Source organism: Lonchura striata, chromosome 26 (assembly GCF_046129695.1).
Source record: "Lonchura striata isolate bLonStr1 chromosome 26, bLonStr1.mat, whole genome shotgun sequence".
Classification (NCBI taxonomy): Eukaryota; Metazoa; Chordata; class Aves; order Passeriformes; family Estrildidae; genus Lonchura; species Lonchura striata.
Genome location: NC_134628.1, coordinates 5,080,903 through 5,098,709, shown reverse-complemented (window position 1 = coordinate 5,098,709; position 17,807 = coordinate 5,080,903). Strand labels below are relative to the sequence as shown.

Genomic DNA, 17,807 nt, shown 5'->3' with positions numbered 1-17,807 from the left:
ACTCCAGGAAAACAGGAGAGACCCACTGAGACCATGAAGACCCCAAGGCTGGTGGATTTATTTTGGGGGATGTCACACAGCAGGGGGATTCCCTCCAGCATCCTGACTGGGGTGGGTGTCACAAGTGTACTTTCTACTACACAGGCTGCTGAACCTTCACCGGTCCTGAAGCCTGACTCAGGCAGGCAGCTCCATTCTCTAAGTGCCAGAACACACCTGCCCAAAGAGCTGAAACAGCCTAGGAGCTGAAGGAACAGCAAAGCACCCTGACCAGAGGCTGTGCTTTATATACCCCAGCCTCAGTGGCTGCACATTTGCTGCCCCAGCCTGTCACGTGAAAGCAAGATGTGAGCTGCTGCTATTGCAAGGTGAAAAAGAGAGAGTTTATTTTCTGACTCCAGCATTTATACTTTTCCAAAGGTGACAGTGGATTGGAGAGTGAATGGGCTACCTCTCCAAAGACATTGGACAAACTAGCAGTACATCAAGTTTCTCCACCTCTATGAAGGAATGCAAAACAATATGTTGTTTACAAAAAAGTTGTGTGAGAAAGTTCTCTAACAGAATGTAAACTCAGAAGGCTTTAGAAAAATCTTCAGAATCAGGGCGACACCAGCCCATCCCTTCCTGTAGCCTGTCTTAATCCTTGGCTCAGCCACTTTCACACCTCATGAGGACAACCTAGATGCTGCAGCTCCCAGGTGAAGCTCATCTCCCTTGCCCTGGCCCCAGCCACAGACACTGGCCTTGAGCTCAGCAGAACAGGATACAGAACAGGCAGGAAAGATGAAAAATATTAGAGAGTATATATATAATATTAGAGAATATATAAATTAATAAAGTAGACACGGAAACTTGAAAATGCAAAGAGGAGCAAGCTCAGGAGAGAACTAAAAGCAGGCACAGAAAGCTACAGGACCATTGTATATGTATAAATAAAATTTTACAGACAATGGATTAAGAGAGGAAAATATAAGCTATATAAAAGTATATAGAAAATACAAATTTTTAAAGCTAAGGAACTAAGAGAGGAATGAATTAAAAACTATTAGCAGTGAACTAAGATAAAGACAGAAACTGTAAAAAATCCCCTTAAACTTTCTGATATAGGCCAGGGCATCTTCAGAAATTTGCTTGTGAAAGTGAAAATATAAATGTGCACCTACTGATTTGCATGTGTATCTTAGCAATAAAAAGTGAATCTGTAAGGCAGCACAGGAAATACACCAGTTTGGAGAGTATGTGCTTCAGTCTTCCTATGGTAATCTCTGGCCTGCCTTCAAACACAGTACTGCTCAATTTGGTGATCCTAAAGACAACACTGAGTAGTGCACTTGTCCAAATTTCTCATTGTTGCAGTTTATCATTTGTGGTCCTTCTTCACTACTGAAAGAAAACTATGGGAGTGAGTTCAATTTAGCCTGAAAACATGTAGGACACATCACTGATGTTTGTGCCTCTACTTATCTAGTCCATTGTGGGTCAGACAGATAACAGTAGAAAATAAAAATCAATTGTACACATAAAGTGCACATTATTGTTGTATAGAAATGAAAAGGCCTCGATCTTCAGAGACTATTTCCATGATTGGAGGATTACTGTGACGTTTGTCCCTAAGCTAAGAAAAATCAATATAGTCACAAAAATTTAGAGACCATTTTCCAGTGAATAAAAAGCCAGTGAGGCAGCTTCTAGACCTGGAAGAAAAATAAATAGCCTTTCCATACAACACTAAATTCCTAAATTCTGAATATTGTAATAAACAGTTTATGTAAATAGTCACAGTTCCAAGCTGTCTGAACTAAGATAAAAAGCAGCATCAACACTATAAAATTATTGTTGGCACTTGAATTTATTTTCCTTTGTGGGTTGTCAAGTTGTCATTTAATTGTAGTACTATTTTAAAAGAGATAATGCATCCTGGAACACTGTGGATCATTATTTATTTTTTTTTAAATATTTAGGTTTTACAGAGCAAGTACATCTCCACCCATGGCAGCTCAGTCTCACCAAACAATTCAGGTTTTCAAACAAAGCTTCAGCATCTCTGCATGAGCTGGCAGGGGTTGTGTGTTTATCTGTGGACCTCTTCAGCAGACTCAGAGGGTTTTATTAATAACAGAAAAATATTTAGAGACCTACTTTAAGTACTCAATAGAAGACACATGTTTATAATCCTGCTTTAAGTACTTCATAGACATGGCTGGCTGGAGACTGCTAGTTTGCCAAAATGATCGAGGCAAGCAGTCAAGTGTGAAATTGGACATGACCTATTGACTGATCTTCAGTACCAAAATTAAAAGATAATGATTAGCATTTTAGAGTTCTCAGCAGAGGAATTTTATTCATCCTTTATAGGACATTTGAAACAGAACTACACTTTTGCAGAGTGCTGATGAGGATCACCTAAAAGAACATTATAGTGCTAGATATGCTTCTTAACTCATACGGTCCTAGCAGTGGACTTGCACATTAATACCAGGCATGCCTAACGAAGTTGTGCCCTTGGCCACTGCACTGCTAATGCTGGCTCCAGAAAAAAAATTTTTGTACACAAAATAGACATATTTATTTCTTTTTTCCTTTTTGTAAAACAAGGTATTTTCCCCTCCCCATGACCAACATTTCTTAATGTTTAGAGTGTTTGAAAGGGTTTCCCCAGCGTACCATCTATACCCAAAATATTCTTTGAGATCAGACAGTTTGTGTTCTCTTTTATAACAGAAAATATTTCATCCTGTTCTCCCTATTTTTCCTGCTGAGCTAATGCAGATGGGTAGCTTAAGGTCTGGATTAAAAATTGAACTTGTGCACCAAGTCATTTATATATGCTATACGTAAGTATCACTATCAAGAAGAATGACATCTTTAGTATGTCTGACATTTAAGATAGGAATTATAACGATTTGCTCCCAAAAAGAAATACTGAATTCTATGGATGGGGAAAATAGAGTAAAACCATTGCCAAGTTCAGGAATCTTTTAAAGACATCACTATGACAAGTAATATGGTCTCAGGAGAGTAAATGAGAAGTGCAGAATCACCGAATGTAAGAGATGCTGTCTGTGAGGAGGGAGTGAGGTTGGAGTGGCCAAAAGTACATCCACTGATTTTTTACACCAGGAGTGGGGTGGTAAATTGTTGCAGGAGAACAGACTGTCTGCAGGAATTTACAATTACACTGTTTGGGAAGATTTACCTTCTTTAGCACAGGCAAGCTGAATGTCTGCTGCTAGTGAGATACATAAACTAAAACGTAGACTGAAAGTTCTGTTTTATTCTGTATTTCTGAGGCTGAGACTGTTCCTAAAACTTAAAAGGTGCTATTGAGGCAAAAGAGAATATAATCTCAAAGAACTTAAAGCTGCAGATTTTTTATTTCTAGCTTTTTAAAAATCTTTTACTCTTCATAGTTAAATTATGCTTGAAGCAGTACTAGATTGAACAATAGATCGATTTTCTCCTCCCTTCAGCCCCAGCAAATATAAATTCCATGTGCAGAGCTCACACTCTATTTGCTACTGTGGCAAAATAAACTGCTTATAATGTGTCAATTTACTCACATAGATGGAAGATGGCAGGGGTTGTAATATTTTATTGGACGTCGCAGATGTTTAGTTTTTCATATTTTTGTAAATAAAGGTATGTTTTATTTTTAATTTACCATTCATTTAAAATTAGTTTATCTTTTAAAAATATCTAACTTGCCTTTGTATACTGATTTGCAAAAGTATTTTCATGTTTAGAAGGCTGAACATAAGGATTCCTCTATGGACATCAATATTGCAACCATAAGATTCCAGCTTCTGTTGATTTGTTAGCACTCCTGTTTTATAGGGTGAAGATTAATTCAATTTGAAGAGAAAATGCTATGCTAAAGTACCTTTATCCTAAAAAATACCAAAGTAAGATACTATTCTATTGAATTGTGCTGTTCATACAATGAAAAGGTAAATCTACAAGTGTTTTGCTTGTCCCCACACATAAGAAAAATTGTGTTACAATTGTATATGTATACAATAACATAAATATTGAAAAGGAATTTAAAATTTTGACCACAATGTAGTATCCTGTTAATGGAGAAACAAATATACGAAAGAAAGGTGAGATGTACAATTACACACATATGTTACCAGTTTATCTGTATTCAGATGACAGTCATTTGGGAAAATGCTGATAATGAATTTTTGTGCAAATTATTTATGTTTCAAAGAGTTGTGGCCGAAGTAGTAATGCTTGACACTTGGCACTCTATTCACTATTTCAAATGCAGACATCATTAATCAGAGGAAGCAAACCAATTACAGCAATTCTATTTATTTATTGTTGACATCTATAAACAAAAAACAAATGTCTGCACAAAATTATATACTTAAACATGTCTTTTTAATTAATATTGACATTTTCATTAGATGATTTATTCCCTCTTGAGGTCCTTTATATAACCAATTTTCTGTTAAATACTAATTGGACTGCCATAATTACAGCTGTGACATGGGGCTTGGAACATCCAAAAAAGAGGACAAGGAAATATTCCTGTATGTTGATAAATGTCCTAAATATAAATGTACTGCACTCACATTGTCATTGGATGTGGTTCAAATAGATCACATAATGCTCTTTAAATCCTGCTACAAGTCAGGCACTGTAGTTTCCCCCGAACTGATGCAGACTGAGGGTGTTTAATATCTTGTAGTGATGTGTTTATCAGGATGTTAATAATAAAGCAGGCACAGGCAGATGATGCAGTTCTCCATCTCATAGGTGAAAGAAAATAATACCTAATTATCAATGAGCAGTTGGTCATGTTCCCATGGTCACAATATGAGATATGATAGTTTTCCCAGTGTTGTGTTTTTCATAATATGTTAAGGAAGGAATGCGACTTTTACAATGTTTGATACTTTTTTCTCTCATACATTTTAGTGTTAATATGGCAGAATAACCATGGGAGACTGGAATTTCCTTGGAGGCATTTTAGAGGAGGTCCACATTCATTCCACTATTATTGGAAAGATTTGGCTAACGATCCTCTTCATATTTCGAATGCTTGTCCTTGGAGTGGCAACCGAGGATGTTTGGAATGATGAACAATCAGAATTTATATGCAATACTGAGCAGCCTGGTTGCAGAAATGTGTGCTATGATGAGGCCTTTCCCATCTCTCTCATAAGATACTGGGTTTTGCAGGTCATATTTGTGTCTTCCCCTTCTTTGGTGTATATGGGTCATGCCTTATACAGACTAAGAGCATTGGAAAAAGAGAGGCAAAAAAAGAAAGCTCAGGTAAGGGTGGAACTTGAAAGCACTGAATTAGAAATGACTGAAAATCGTAAAAGACTGGAGAGAGAGCTCCGGCAATTGGATCAAAGAAAGCTAAACAAAGCACCCCTAAGAGGCTCTTTGCTCTGCACTTATGTCATACATATTTTCACAAGATCTGCAGTGGAAGTTGGCTTTATGATTGGGCAGTATCTTCTTTATGGTTTTCACTTAGATCCTCTTTATAAATGTCAGAGAGACCCATGTCCAAACACAGTTGACTGCTTTGTATCTAGACCAACAGAAAAGACAGTGTTTATATTATTTATGCAATCAATAGCAACTGTATCATTGCTTTTAAATATTCTAGAAATTATCCACTTAGGATTCCGGAAAATTAAAATGGGACTCTGTGAGCAGAATAAAAACAAAGATGACTCTGACCATTTCTACATAAACAAATCTAAGAAATATTCTGCGATACCACACTCTTCCTTGGGAATATCCACCACCCCTCAGAAAACACTTCCTTGTGCTCTTAGCAGTTATACCTTTTTGATGGAAAAGCAAACTGACACTATGCTCTACCCAGTTTTAAATTCTCCTTCTATGTTTCAGTCTGTGCAAAATAACCGTGCAGAAAGCAGCAGCAATTACACCCATTGCAATCAGGAAAATAAATCTCCAAAGAAGAGGCCAGCTACAAATGCTTTAGACAATCAGACTCAAAATGCTAGCACAAATAATAACGAAGGCTTTCTTGGTGAGCTTTGGACTGAGACACATGATGCACAAGAAGAGGCTGAAAAGAAACATTTTCTTGTTGATACTCAGAATGCAGATACTGCCTCAAACATGTACTTGAGAAGCTTTGCTGAGTTGCCAGGTCAAACTTCATTGCAACCTGGTACAACTTTTCCTAATGCCGGTTTTAGACGACAGACAATGGTTGAGGACACAGGAGCACTAACAAATTCTCTTCCAAAGAACAGGGACAGAAGACAGAGCAGTTTCAGTGTAAACAAAGCCCAAATTCCTTACAATGCTGATGGAAAAAATTCCAGCCGACCAGACACTTCTGATTCCATGGGGGTGGTGAGCTCAGAATCTACACAAAGCAGAAATTGGAATAGTCCTAAGCTTTTGTCTCTGTCTAGGCAACAGTCACTGTCAAGTAATGCCAGCAGTAGGCGTGCCCCCACTGATCTTCAAATATAGTGTGAGTTAACCCATTAGCTGCACTACCCAGTGCTGGGATAATTCCTGAACAGAGACATAACCCAGACCTACGTGTAAGTGCAGCTAAATAATTCAACTTTAGCCAGCTGTTTACATAGCTGTGTAACCCTTTGAATAGTAGCTAAGTAATTTTAAACAGTTTCTTTACTTCTTTTGTAATGAAAATGTGGCATAGATCTCAGTGTATAAACTTCTACATTCCAGCTAAAAAGGAAAACATACATCCTCTCAGCCCACATATTAGGAAAAAGGCATAAAATCACAGCTGGTACTATTAAAACCGAATAAAAGTAGGAGACAAAATTTACAGTCTAACAATATTTTTACAAAGACCAGTAAATCAAATTAGGTTAAAGATACTCTCAAAAGAATTTATTGGTAAACATGTCTCTGCCTAATCAGTGTGAGAATTCAAACAGACACTTGGTAGCTGACCAAAAGCAGAATGTCAAACTTATTCCACAGTTCAAGCTGTTGTAAATACAAAGAAAAAAAGCATTTGCAAAACAGATCACTAATTTGTTGGCTCCATGGTACTTTTTTTCAGTGTATCACCACTGACTACCTCAGCAGAAAAATCAAAGTGAATTTCTAATAGTATACTGTCAGAATTCAATACACCGCTATTTTTTTTAAACATCAGGAATTCCAGACATGTTGTGAGCTTTACTTTTGACATTTTTCATAACACTAATAAGATAGCAAAATCAGAAAACAATTTACTGAAATTTACTAATCAGACATTTTGATTTTCACAAACCAGAAGGTTTACTATGGAAAACAGAAAAAAAACTCCAAAAACAGAGAACCAAAAAAAGCAAATATGGTAGTACCTTCCTGATTTGAGTTACAATGTCAAAAGACATATAAAAGGTTTATCAAAGAGTAAAACTAGTCATTTTCTGTTTGTGTCTCCCCTGAATACTGATAAGCTTTTAAATCAAACAAAGGTCCTACCTGTTTAGGAGGAGCATTTGTGTTTATGCTTTTAATGGGGATAACAAAACATTAGGACATTTATCCACTTGCTGTTCAGGTCCATATGGTGTAAAGGAAGTTCCATGAAACATCTTGAAATTATAAAGGGGGCAAAGATGAACAAAATACTATGGTACATTTGTAATCAAGCTTTCCATGTATGGAATACATTTATTTGAGGTGCACAGCACTGAAACACTGTAAATACTTGGTGAGGTGGTCACAGCTGAAATGCATTAGTATTTTTTGTGTGTATTTCTTACTAGCAGATATGACATACTGTTCATCTGTTGAAAAAAATAATCTGTGAGATATAACATAATGATGTTACAGCACAATGAAATTCTTAAAGTGCACTGTCATTATACTTACCAACCAGCCATGTTTCAGATTGCCTGAAAACTGTACAATACTAGCAAAAAAGAAGCCAGAAAACCTAAACTGCTATTTTGCTTGTAGCAGCATTAAAGAAATACACATGAGAACTATTAAAACTATTTGCTGTAGGTTTCTTTCCTTTTCACTTCTATGTGTATACATAAATACATAATTGTGTTTACACTGTAAAATTTAAGGTCGTATACTATACTGGAACATACATAACTGTAATAGTGTGACTTAGGCAAGTTCATGCTGCTGCTGTGGCTTTGATTCTTGCATTTCTTGATGTGTAAAATCCTGTGGGCAATAACTGCTAATGCTTGTTTTGCATTTAATCTCTCCATAATAAAAAGCCTCATATTTAATGCACTCTGTTCCTGCTGTCTAAATAACAGAAAGTTAGCATTTAGATGTTCATGTATGGGACATGACATCTGTATTTTTGTTGTTCAAGACAAGTTAGAAATGAATTTTTCTGCTGCAGTGAGAGGAATTTTATTAACTTTTTTATGCCTGGATATGAGTCAGACATTTTGTTTAATCACAGCACCTTCCCAAATGAAGAGTAACCACTGAAAACTGCAAACATTGTGGAAGAGCATGGAAAAAAAGCATGAAAACTCCCTAACGTCATATGTGCAAGATCATTTGGTTGGTCTTTTTCTTTTAATTTTTAAAAATTTCTACAATAAATAGATTTTATCTGTCAGCGTTTCAGAAAAATAATCAGGTGTAACAGTTTCTTTTCTTTTTTTTTTTTTTTTTAAACAGGCTAGGGCAAAAGACTTTCGTCGCGAAGATTTCACCACTCTTCAATGCCTCACAGACCCTCTGCAGCCGCTGCTGGCTGCAACTTTCTCCTGTGATTTCAGTCAGCTGCAGCTACTGAAATGTATTAATCAGACACTTTGAATTTCACAAACCCGAAGGCTTACTATGAAAACCAGAAAGAACTCCAGCGACCCGCAGGACAGCTCCGCCCGGACCCCGCGGCGCGGCCCCGCTCGCCTTCTCCGCGGGGAGCTGAGCTGAGCCCCGGAACCGTCCCCGGCCAGGGGAGCAGGGCAGAGCGGGAGAGGAGGCAGGGCCGCGCAAGAAAGGGGGCACGACGCCGGGCTCGGCTTCCCCTCGGGCGGCAGCGGACGGCGAGGCCGCCCCGAGGCGGGCGAGGCCGCGCCGAGGGGAGCGGACCGCGCTGAGGGGAGCGCGGCCCCGCTGGGGGGAGCGGACCGCGCTGGGGGGAGCGGACCGCGCTGAGGGGAGCGCGGCCCCGCTGGGGGGAGCGGACCGCGCTGAGGGGAGCGGACCGCGCTGAGGGGAGCGCGGCCCCGCTGAGGGGAGCGCGGCCCCGCCGAGGAGAGCGCGGCCCCGCCGAGGAGAGCGCGGCCCCGCCGAGGAGAGCGCGGCCCCGCTGAGGGGAGCGCGGGCGGCGCTGAGGGGAGCGGACCGCGCTGAGGGGAGCGGACCGCGCTGAGGGGAGCGCGGGGGGCGCCGAGGGGAGCGGACCGCGCTGAGGGGAGCGCGGGGGGCGCCGAGGGGAGCGGACCGCGCTGAGGGGAGCGCGGGGGGCGCCGAGGGGAGCGCGGCCGCCCCGAGGAGAGCGCGGCCCCGCCGAGGGGAGCGGACCGCGCTGAGGGGAGCGCGGGCGGCGCCGAGGGGAGCGGAACGCGCTGAGGGGAGCGCGGCCCCGCTGAGGGGAGCGCGGCCCCGCTGAGGGGAGCGGACCGCGCTGAGGGGAGCGCGGCCCCGCTGAGGGGAGCGGACCGAGCTGAGGGGAGCGGACCGCGCTGAGGGGAGCGCGGCCCCGCTGAGGGGAGCGCGGGCGGTGCCGAGGGGAGCGCGGGCGGCGCTGAGGGGAGCGCGGCCCCGCCGAGGGGAGCGGACCGCGCTGAGGGGAGCGCGGCCCTGCCGAGGGGAGCGGACCGCGCCGAGGGGAGCGCGGCCGCCCCGAGGGGAGTGCGGCCCCGCCGAGGAGAGCGCGGCCGCTGAGGGGAGCGCGGGCGGCGCGCGGGCCCGGCGCGGCCGCTGAGGGGAGCGCGGGCGGCGCTGAGGGGAGCGCGGCCCCGCTGAGGGGAGCGCGGGCGGCGCGCGGGCCCGGCGCTGCCGCTGCCGCGGCGCCGTCGCCGTGGCAACCGCGGGGAAGCGCTCGCGCCGTTAAAGCGCAGGGCGCAGGCGCGCGGCCGGGGCAGGCGCCGTGCGGCTCAGATGGCGCACCACAAGGTAGGGGGGAGCGCGCCGGCGTGGGCGCGGTGCCGCTCTCCGTGCCGGCTGCGCGGAGCGGCGGGCCGCCGGCCGACCCCGGCTCGGCCCTTCGTGCCGCCTCTGCGGCGGAGAGCGGGACCGGCCTGTGCTAAAGGGCCGCCTCCGCAGTCGAGGCGGGGCGCGCCGCCGATCTGACCGTGTGGGCGTCCTCCCTCAGGCCGCGGACTCCAAGCGGGAGCAGTTCCGCCAGTACTTGGAGAAGTCGGGAGTGCTGGACATGCTCACCAAGGGTAAGTGTCCGGCTCGCGGCCGGCGGGCGCGCTCCGGGGCGTTGCGGGCGGGTGCCGTTCCTCGTTCCTCTCAGGCTGTCCCGCTCCCGCCCGGCAGCGTCTCGGCCGTCCCTCGGGCTGCCCCGCCGCTCTCCATGGGCTTCGCGCCTCGCCTCGCCGATCGCTTTTTCTCCTCAGTCCGGCGAGGCGGCCGGCAGAAGAACTCGCCTGGAGAACTTGGTGCGGCGTGGCCAGGAAATGGAGTCCGAGGTGCGCGGCGAGGCGGCGCACGCCGGGAGAGGGCAGCGGGCGCTGGGACCGGCCCTGCCCCGCACGCTCCCCGCGCGGGCGGCCGCTGCTGGAGGTGCGTGTAGAACGGCAAGGCTGCTCCTTTCCCCCAGTGTGTGCTGGAGACCTCTTCCTTCGGCCGAAGTGCTACTTTCAATGCGTGCCTTTGGGTCGTTTATTTTCTTTCAATGGGCGCTTTTTGTGAGGTTTTTCTACAGAGGAAGTCAGTGCTTGAGATGAAATAACAGCAAATGTTATTTTAAAAGAACTTTGTTTCATACCTTTTCTTGGATGGCACTGTTATGTGTAGTAAATATAATTCGCGCCATTCCTTGTATGAAATATGTAATATTAGATACTTGTTAGATTATGCCCGTTGTATTAGTTCCCCCCCTTTGCAGGTGAGACTGGGTGTATATTGGAAACTGATTTACAAGTGGCTCGGCCAGGAGATGGGCCATGGCTGGGCTCCAGGTGTTGATCATCGGTGCTGATCATCGCATGAATGGCCCGAGGTGGATATCATAGAAATCCTCAGACAGATCCATGTGAATGCAGCCTTCCCGTAAAATCTCATCAGGGATTCACCTACTTCGGACATTGAATTATTTCTCCTCATTACCAAAAAAAGAAAATCTTATTAACCTATGGACTCTGAATAGAAGAAAATCTTGGCCTCAGGCAGAATTTTCCCTATAAAAAACCGCTTGTGCCAGGATGGAGGTGTGTGGGCATAGGGGAGAACCTCTGCTGAGGCTGACTCCTTGTGGCACACCCAGGGCCAACCCCAGGCTCGGCTCTGTTCTTTCCTTGTGGCTGGCTAGATAGAATTTGACCGCTAATAAAAATTATTTTTATTTTTTAATCTGGCTGAATAAATTCTCATTTATAACAGCACTTAGTGCTTTTTTTTCTAGAATGAATGACACTAAGTTCTGGATTAATGACTCTCCATATCAAACTGGAGAAAATGATGATGCTCAACTTGACATGTGTGACTTAGTATTTTTGAAATCCTCCTAAAATCTTTTTGAGAACCTTCTAGTAGTATGTGGCAAAAAATGTGTTAATAATGAAAAAATTAATATTCTGCTAATATTGAAAATATGCTGTTTAAAGAGGGAGCAGCAGATCTAGGATGTCAAGTAAATAGCTGCTGCACTAAGACTCTTGGCCTGGTGTGTGAGTACCATTTGATTTTTCAATCGCAGTGCCATCCTATGGGATGGCAAAACAAATCTTCCAAGCAGTGAGGCAGACTAATTTTGCTTTTAACTTAGGAAGTACTTAGCTTAAAACCAGTTTGGCTGTGTAGCTCAAGACTTCTGAAACTGGCACATGGCCCCTGTGGGGAAGCAGGGAGTGGTTGTGATTGGGAACTTCCTGGGTGTTCATGTGACAGTCTCCCGTTATGTTGCTATGTAAATGGCTATTTTTATTTAAATTGTCGGGGTATTGCTGCTTTTCTCTGGCGGTTTTGGCCATTAGAGTCCCTACCCGTAAAAATTATCAGTGTCACCTAGCCGTGTAGTAGCTGTTTAGTTTTGTAACTGTAGATTATCAATGGAGGTTTGCTCTTCTGCTGGAAGTTACAAATCTGCTGATGTCTTGTGGTTTAAAGATGTAGCTTAAGTACAAGTTTTATGAACAATATAGTTAGAATTTCAGTCTTACTGGTAAAAGCTAGTACTAGGGTGCATGTGGCATATGTAAATTTTTTTTCAGGATGTTTTATGTTCTGTGCTAGAACAGCCAGAACACAATGTGGGGTTAGGGATCAAGAAAATTCTCTTTAGCTGTTACTAGGTGGAATGCTCTGTCCCCTCTGATACAGCAGACCTGTTGCCTATGTCAAAGTGTGCAAGTGAAAATCTTGTTAAATGGACAAATACAACATGTATGCTTTCTGACTGCTGATATGTGTTTAAAAAACTTAGAGTTGCATGAATTTCTTGCAATTGTTGAATATTTTCTATTTGCAGTGTTGGTAGCCTTATATGAAGAGCCAGAGAAACCAGATAGTGCACTGGAGTATCCTTTTCCTTTGCTGTGACTTATTTATTGAGACTTTATGCACAATATTGCTTCTGACTCATGGGTGGACTGGATGGATTCATTTCGATGCCTTGCATTGAGAACGTGACTTTTTTCAATGCATTTTACCTAATGATTGCATTTTCACAAGCTAAGAGAGTCTGACAGGATGCCAGAGGGCTGGGATTTCAGTATGCCAGCAATTATGAAGCTAAGTTATTGGCCATTTCAGTGTTGTAGACCTGCAGCTTTAGATCTGAGTACCTGCAGTGGCAATGGGTTCTGAAGTTTGCTTCTTCACACTTCCTTTTTTTGTTGTTTTTTATTTGTTTTTAAATACATGAAGAAGGGGGGGAACTAGCATATTTGTTGCTGTTTTTAAGCAGCCTCCATTTTTGGGTATTGCTGCTTTTTTTCTTTACTTTTTTTAATTCTTTAAAACATCTGCCGTTACGAAGAGAAAAAAAAAGGAGGTAGTAACACATAAGGATTTGTACTGATATCTTGTGTTTGTGTGTTTGTTTTTAAGGAATATAGCTATGAATTTGAAAAGCTCTCTTATTTTGGTAACTTTTTTCCTGTAGTGATCACAATGGCTTACTGCAATTTTGACCATGTGTACTGCAGTGTTAACATCAACACAGGTGTTAAAACTAAAATGTAGTTATACAACTGAGGAAATACTTAACATCTAAATATCAGTTTTCTGAAGCATCATCTGGGAGCTTCAGCTCCTGAGAATCCGGAAATAGAGGCACTTCGCTTGGAAGTGGCAGAGATGAAAGAAAAATATGAAGCTGTGCTGGAAGAAAATAAAAAACTGAAAACCAAGGTAAAAGTCTACTTGGTGTTCCTCCATAGTTCCATATTATACAACAAGAAAAATATTTTCATTACTTGGAATAGAGCTAACCTCCTTTCATTAGAGTAACTGATAAATGATGTTGCATTGTTTAGCCTCATGTCTGAGAAATCATTGTAGTAAAGATTATTATATTTTATGGAACATATATATTTTATGGAATGTAACATAAAATATTGGTAAACTAGGGATTTTATTTATTTAGGGAATGTGTATTATCATGTCCAATATGTTGTATTGAGTCTTGTGTGGATGTGTTGAAGTTGTCTGATATTATGTAGATCATGCTTTCAAGACAGTTTGGAAAAACAAGTAAGTTATTGTATCCATTATAAAGCCTTTCAAAAGGCAGATTGAAGGAGGAATATTATGTTTACTTTCTGTCACATGGCACAGACTACACATGGCAGGATCTTGCACAGGCACTTAGATTCGTGTGGAGCAATAATCTGTGCTTTTTACTTAAAGTGACCTTGGTATTTATCTGAAACAACAATGAATCTGAAGTGCTAGCTAGGGCAGGACCGTTCTTTAATGGGCCTGCAGGCCGAGAGAGCTCTGAGGTGTGAACAGCGTGAGATATTAAATATACTAGTAACTGCCATGCCACTACAGGAAACTGCTAGGTTTCCATGCATTTGTTGAAAGAGGATGGTGGCTGTTATATGTGAATGCCCCTGAGTTTTTTACTGGGAGACAACCACCTCGCTTTAGTTCTGTGAGAATGGATAAGAAAAACAAAGGGGTAATGCCCAAGAATCCCGAGTCCCATCTTGCTGTGCTAGTAATTCTCCTTCTTCCCTGTTACCCATGATGACTCCTCAGCTACATTTGCTATTTCTTACCAGGAAATATGGCAAAAACCACAATTTTAGGCAGAGTAGCAGTAGACCAGCCAGTTGTTTTAGCAGACTTAAAAATGCAGCTGATAGTAAGTAGACAGATAAGAGCAGAATAATCTGAGTCTTTGTTTAAAGAAGTCAAAACCTGTTGCAGGAAAGTAAGCCTTTTGGAATCATGGGTTCATTGGTGCTTCAGTCTTCAAATAACAACTCCTTCTTTGCATATTTTCCAGTATTAGGGTGTTTTGTTTTTTCTTGTTCTTTCCTCTACAATGTCATGCCCATCATTCTGACTTACTGTAGGAGTTCACACAGCATGCAGGGAGAACACTACCATTCTCTTGTAGCAGTACTCTAACATAAAATACATGCCTTTATCTGTGCATTTGTTGGTAACTACTGTTGCACTCATCACACAAATATCAGATATTCATGTATGTTGGGAGTCACAGTTAGATCCTTGGTAGAAAAGAAAACTGATTTTGGGTTGTGTACTAGTCATCTGTTGTATCTACAACAATATAAAAATACAATTTTAGTGGTTCTTGTTAGCAGCAGAATGTTGCAATTTACTGTTGCTGGTAGGAAGGAACACTTATATTTTTTACGTTTATTTTTAATTTTTATTTCTTCTTTTTAATTTTATTTATATGTACTTTGTTTTTTTTTAACCTGCTCTGCAGTTTGCAGAGGGGAGGAATCTTAATTGAGTAAACTGAATTAGGATATTTCAGAGAGATGGCCATAACTCTTGAACTGTTTTGGAAGCTTGAACTTGCCTTCAATGCCACTGAGGTCAAGTGAACAACTTTGTATCTTTCTTTGGTAATAACTTTACAAGTAAAGGTCATATTAAAGTATGTAGTTGCCCAGGTTATACTCTCCAGAAAGCATAATGGGAGCAAGAATGATTACAAGGAATGTTAGGTTGGATACTATTGCAATGAGAATGACTGTTTCATTTAATCATGTTTCAATGAAAGTTTATAGTATCCTAGTCACTGTCAACTGCTATTTAAGATGAAAATACTAAAAGGACTGCTAGAATTAAAAACGGAAAAGTTAAGGGCAAGACATGTGTGCTTTGAAGTGCATTTAAAAATCACCTTGTTATGGCTGCATGGTTATACAGTGTGAGAAATGGATGTTTTGGGAGAATAATTATTTTATTGCCTGACTTGAAAATGGGCTTGCATAAGGATGAGTGAGTTAAAATGCACAAAGTAAATGGAACAAGTCCAGACCATACATTTTCATTCACTTCTTAATATAGTGTGTTACATGAAATATTGCTACTAACTAAATTCCTTTCTTTAAATCCACAGCTGGCTCAGTATGAACCACCTCAAGATGAGAAGCATGGCGAATAACAGTAGTTTTTTCTTTTATTGCCTTGACTTAATAAAGGGCTTCCTGAGAAATGCTGTCTTGTGTGTGAACTCTGCATTGTCTACTTTTTTACTAAGTCTTAAAGAATGCATTGCTATGAGCATGCAGATGCCATGGCAACAGCTGAGTTAAGCATAGTGGCCAATGTTCTTGCTTTCTGTGTTTAAGAAAAGATGACAGTTATGGTTAACTTTTAGATAACTGTGCTTGCCAACTCCATGTAATTTTCACAGCATGGTCAATGGTCCTGTTGAACTATGGATCTGTCTCTTTGTTTTCTTTTAACTGAAAGGAGTGACATCACACTGATGGACCAACTGTAAACTAAAGCAGGACCTTCAAATTACTTCCTATGTACTCAGCACTGAGGTGAGACTTCCACTGAAGCTGCTGGGTAACACTACTCAGAAGGGCATAAAATGAGCAAGTACAGTTTTAAGTGATGCATATAGCAGTGTTGAAATGCAGCACCGACTGAACTTGCACTTTAATTTCCATGAGATGTACCTCTTCCCATGCAATTCATGTCTCTCCTCCCAGAAACTGAGCTTTGGAGAGCTGATCCAGATACTGTGTGTGCAGTTGTGAACATAATACAAAATTCTTATTTCTGATGGAAGTCCTGTGTAATTAGGGTGGCACATGTAACACTACAGTGTGGGGAGTTCTGCTTTCTGATTCATCTAACAGGGAGAATAAAATCCAAGAGGGGTGAGATGTGAGTGTGACTTTTTATTATTAATTTTGCCTATGTTCCCCCTCTCCTTTCCCTGAATTGGTTTTATGACTCTTCTGAAATGCAAACTAGACCTTTATTAGAAAAAAAATTAGAAGTATAATAATATTTTAAAGAGCTGCATTTGTTTCCTACCCTAAAACTAGGTACTTTAATGGCAGTTGATGACAGGAAAAGTAAAGGAAGGGGGAAATGAAATGCAGTAATTGCCTTATGTATTAGATTTATTGGCTATTACTCTGCAAAACCCATCCTAAAAATAAGGAAGTTAAACTATCTTGAAAATGTGGTAGGATGGATCAGATCTTTTGTTAGTCATTGTAATCAAGGGCTAGTGAATGTAATAATTGCTTACCTTAGTATTGCATCTGTTGACCTAAACAGACCAGAAGTAAAATGAGGGGGAAATCGTGTTTTAAGTCCGTAAAGCATTAATTAAAAATAGATGCCCTGAGCCAACAAACCAAAACCAAACAAGGAAGGCAAGAAAAAATTTCCCCAACCTATGGAACAGAGAGAAGAAAGTTGCCTTGGATGCAAGTTAGAACATTAAGCGTTAAGTTGCACCATGTCGAAATAGGGGAGAGGGTAATGCTGTAGGAAAGGAATTGTACAGCTGAACATGTTTCTCAGTAATGTGACTGCATGTCTTGCTAAAGCAGCAGCCAGGCAGGTAAAGGTGTTAGTGGAGACATCACAGGGCATGGGCTCCTGACTGTCGGTGTCGGTGCCAGGGAAGTAACACAAACTTACAGTTTTCACAACTGTATTTGCTTCCCTCTGAAAGCACTTGGATGTCACGAACCTTAAATTAAGATTGTGATGAAATAGCAAAGATTTGTTAAAGCTTCAGCTCAGTGCCGGCTTACACCACGGCAGCTAGAAGAAAATTAATGACTGTTTAATGAAGACTATTGCTTCGCAAGGTAACGTTTTCTTACGCGGCCGCTTCGGCGAAAGCTTCCCCTGCCGCGGCTGGGTTTGCGCTTTGGGCGAAGCGGGAGGGGCGGGACCGGCGGGCGCTGTCCGGGGCGGGACCGGCGGGCGCTGTCCGGGGCGGGACCGGCGGGCGCTGTCCAGAGCGGGGCCGGGCTCCCGCCGGCCCGGCCCGGTCCGCCCGGGTCCCGCCGGCCCGCCCCGCCCGGGTCCCGCCCCGCCCGGGTCCCGCCCCGCCCGGGTCCCGCCCCGCCCGGGTCCCGCCCCGCCCGGGTCCCGCCCCGCCCGGGTCCCGCCCCGCCCGGGTCCCGGCCGGCCCGGCCCGCCCGGGTCCCGGCCGGCCCGGCCCGCCCCGCCCGGGTCCCGCCCCGCCCGGGTCCCGCCCCGCC

The 17,807-nt window shown here is 42.9% G+C and overlaps 2 protein-coding genes across 2 annotated transcripts; both read left to right on the top strand.

Moving 5' to 3' along the window:
- Window positions 1-4,947: 4,947 nt before the first annotated feature.
- Window positions 4,948-6,480, top strand: GJA9 (gap junction protein alpha 9). Its single transcript, XM_021554761.3, has one exon. It carries the CDS (start codon window positions 4,948-4,950, stop codon window positions 6,478-6,480), a length of 1,533 nt encoding a protein of 510 aa, XP_021410436.1.
- Window positions 6,481-10,003: 3,523 nt separating this feature from the next.
- MYCBP (MYC binding protein) lies at window positions 10,004-15,778 on the top strand. The gene is made up of 5 exons (XM_021554845.3): window positions 10,004-10,080; window positions 10,280-10,352; window positions 12,602-12,650; window positions 13,356-13,485; window positions 15,683-15,778. Exons 1-5 carry the CDS (start codon window positions 10,066-10,068, stop codon window positions 15,725-15,727), a joined length of 312 nt encoding a protein of 103 aa, XP_021410520.1. The 5' UTR covers window positions 10,004-10,065; the 3' UTR covers window positions 15,728-15,778.
- Window positions 15,779-17,807: the final 2,029 nt, after the last annotated feature.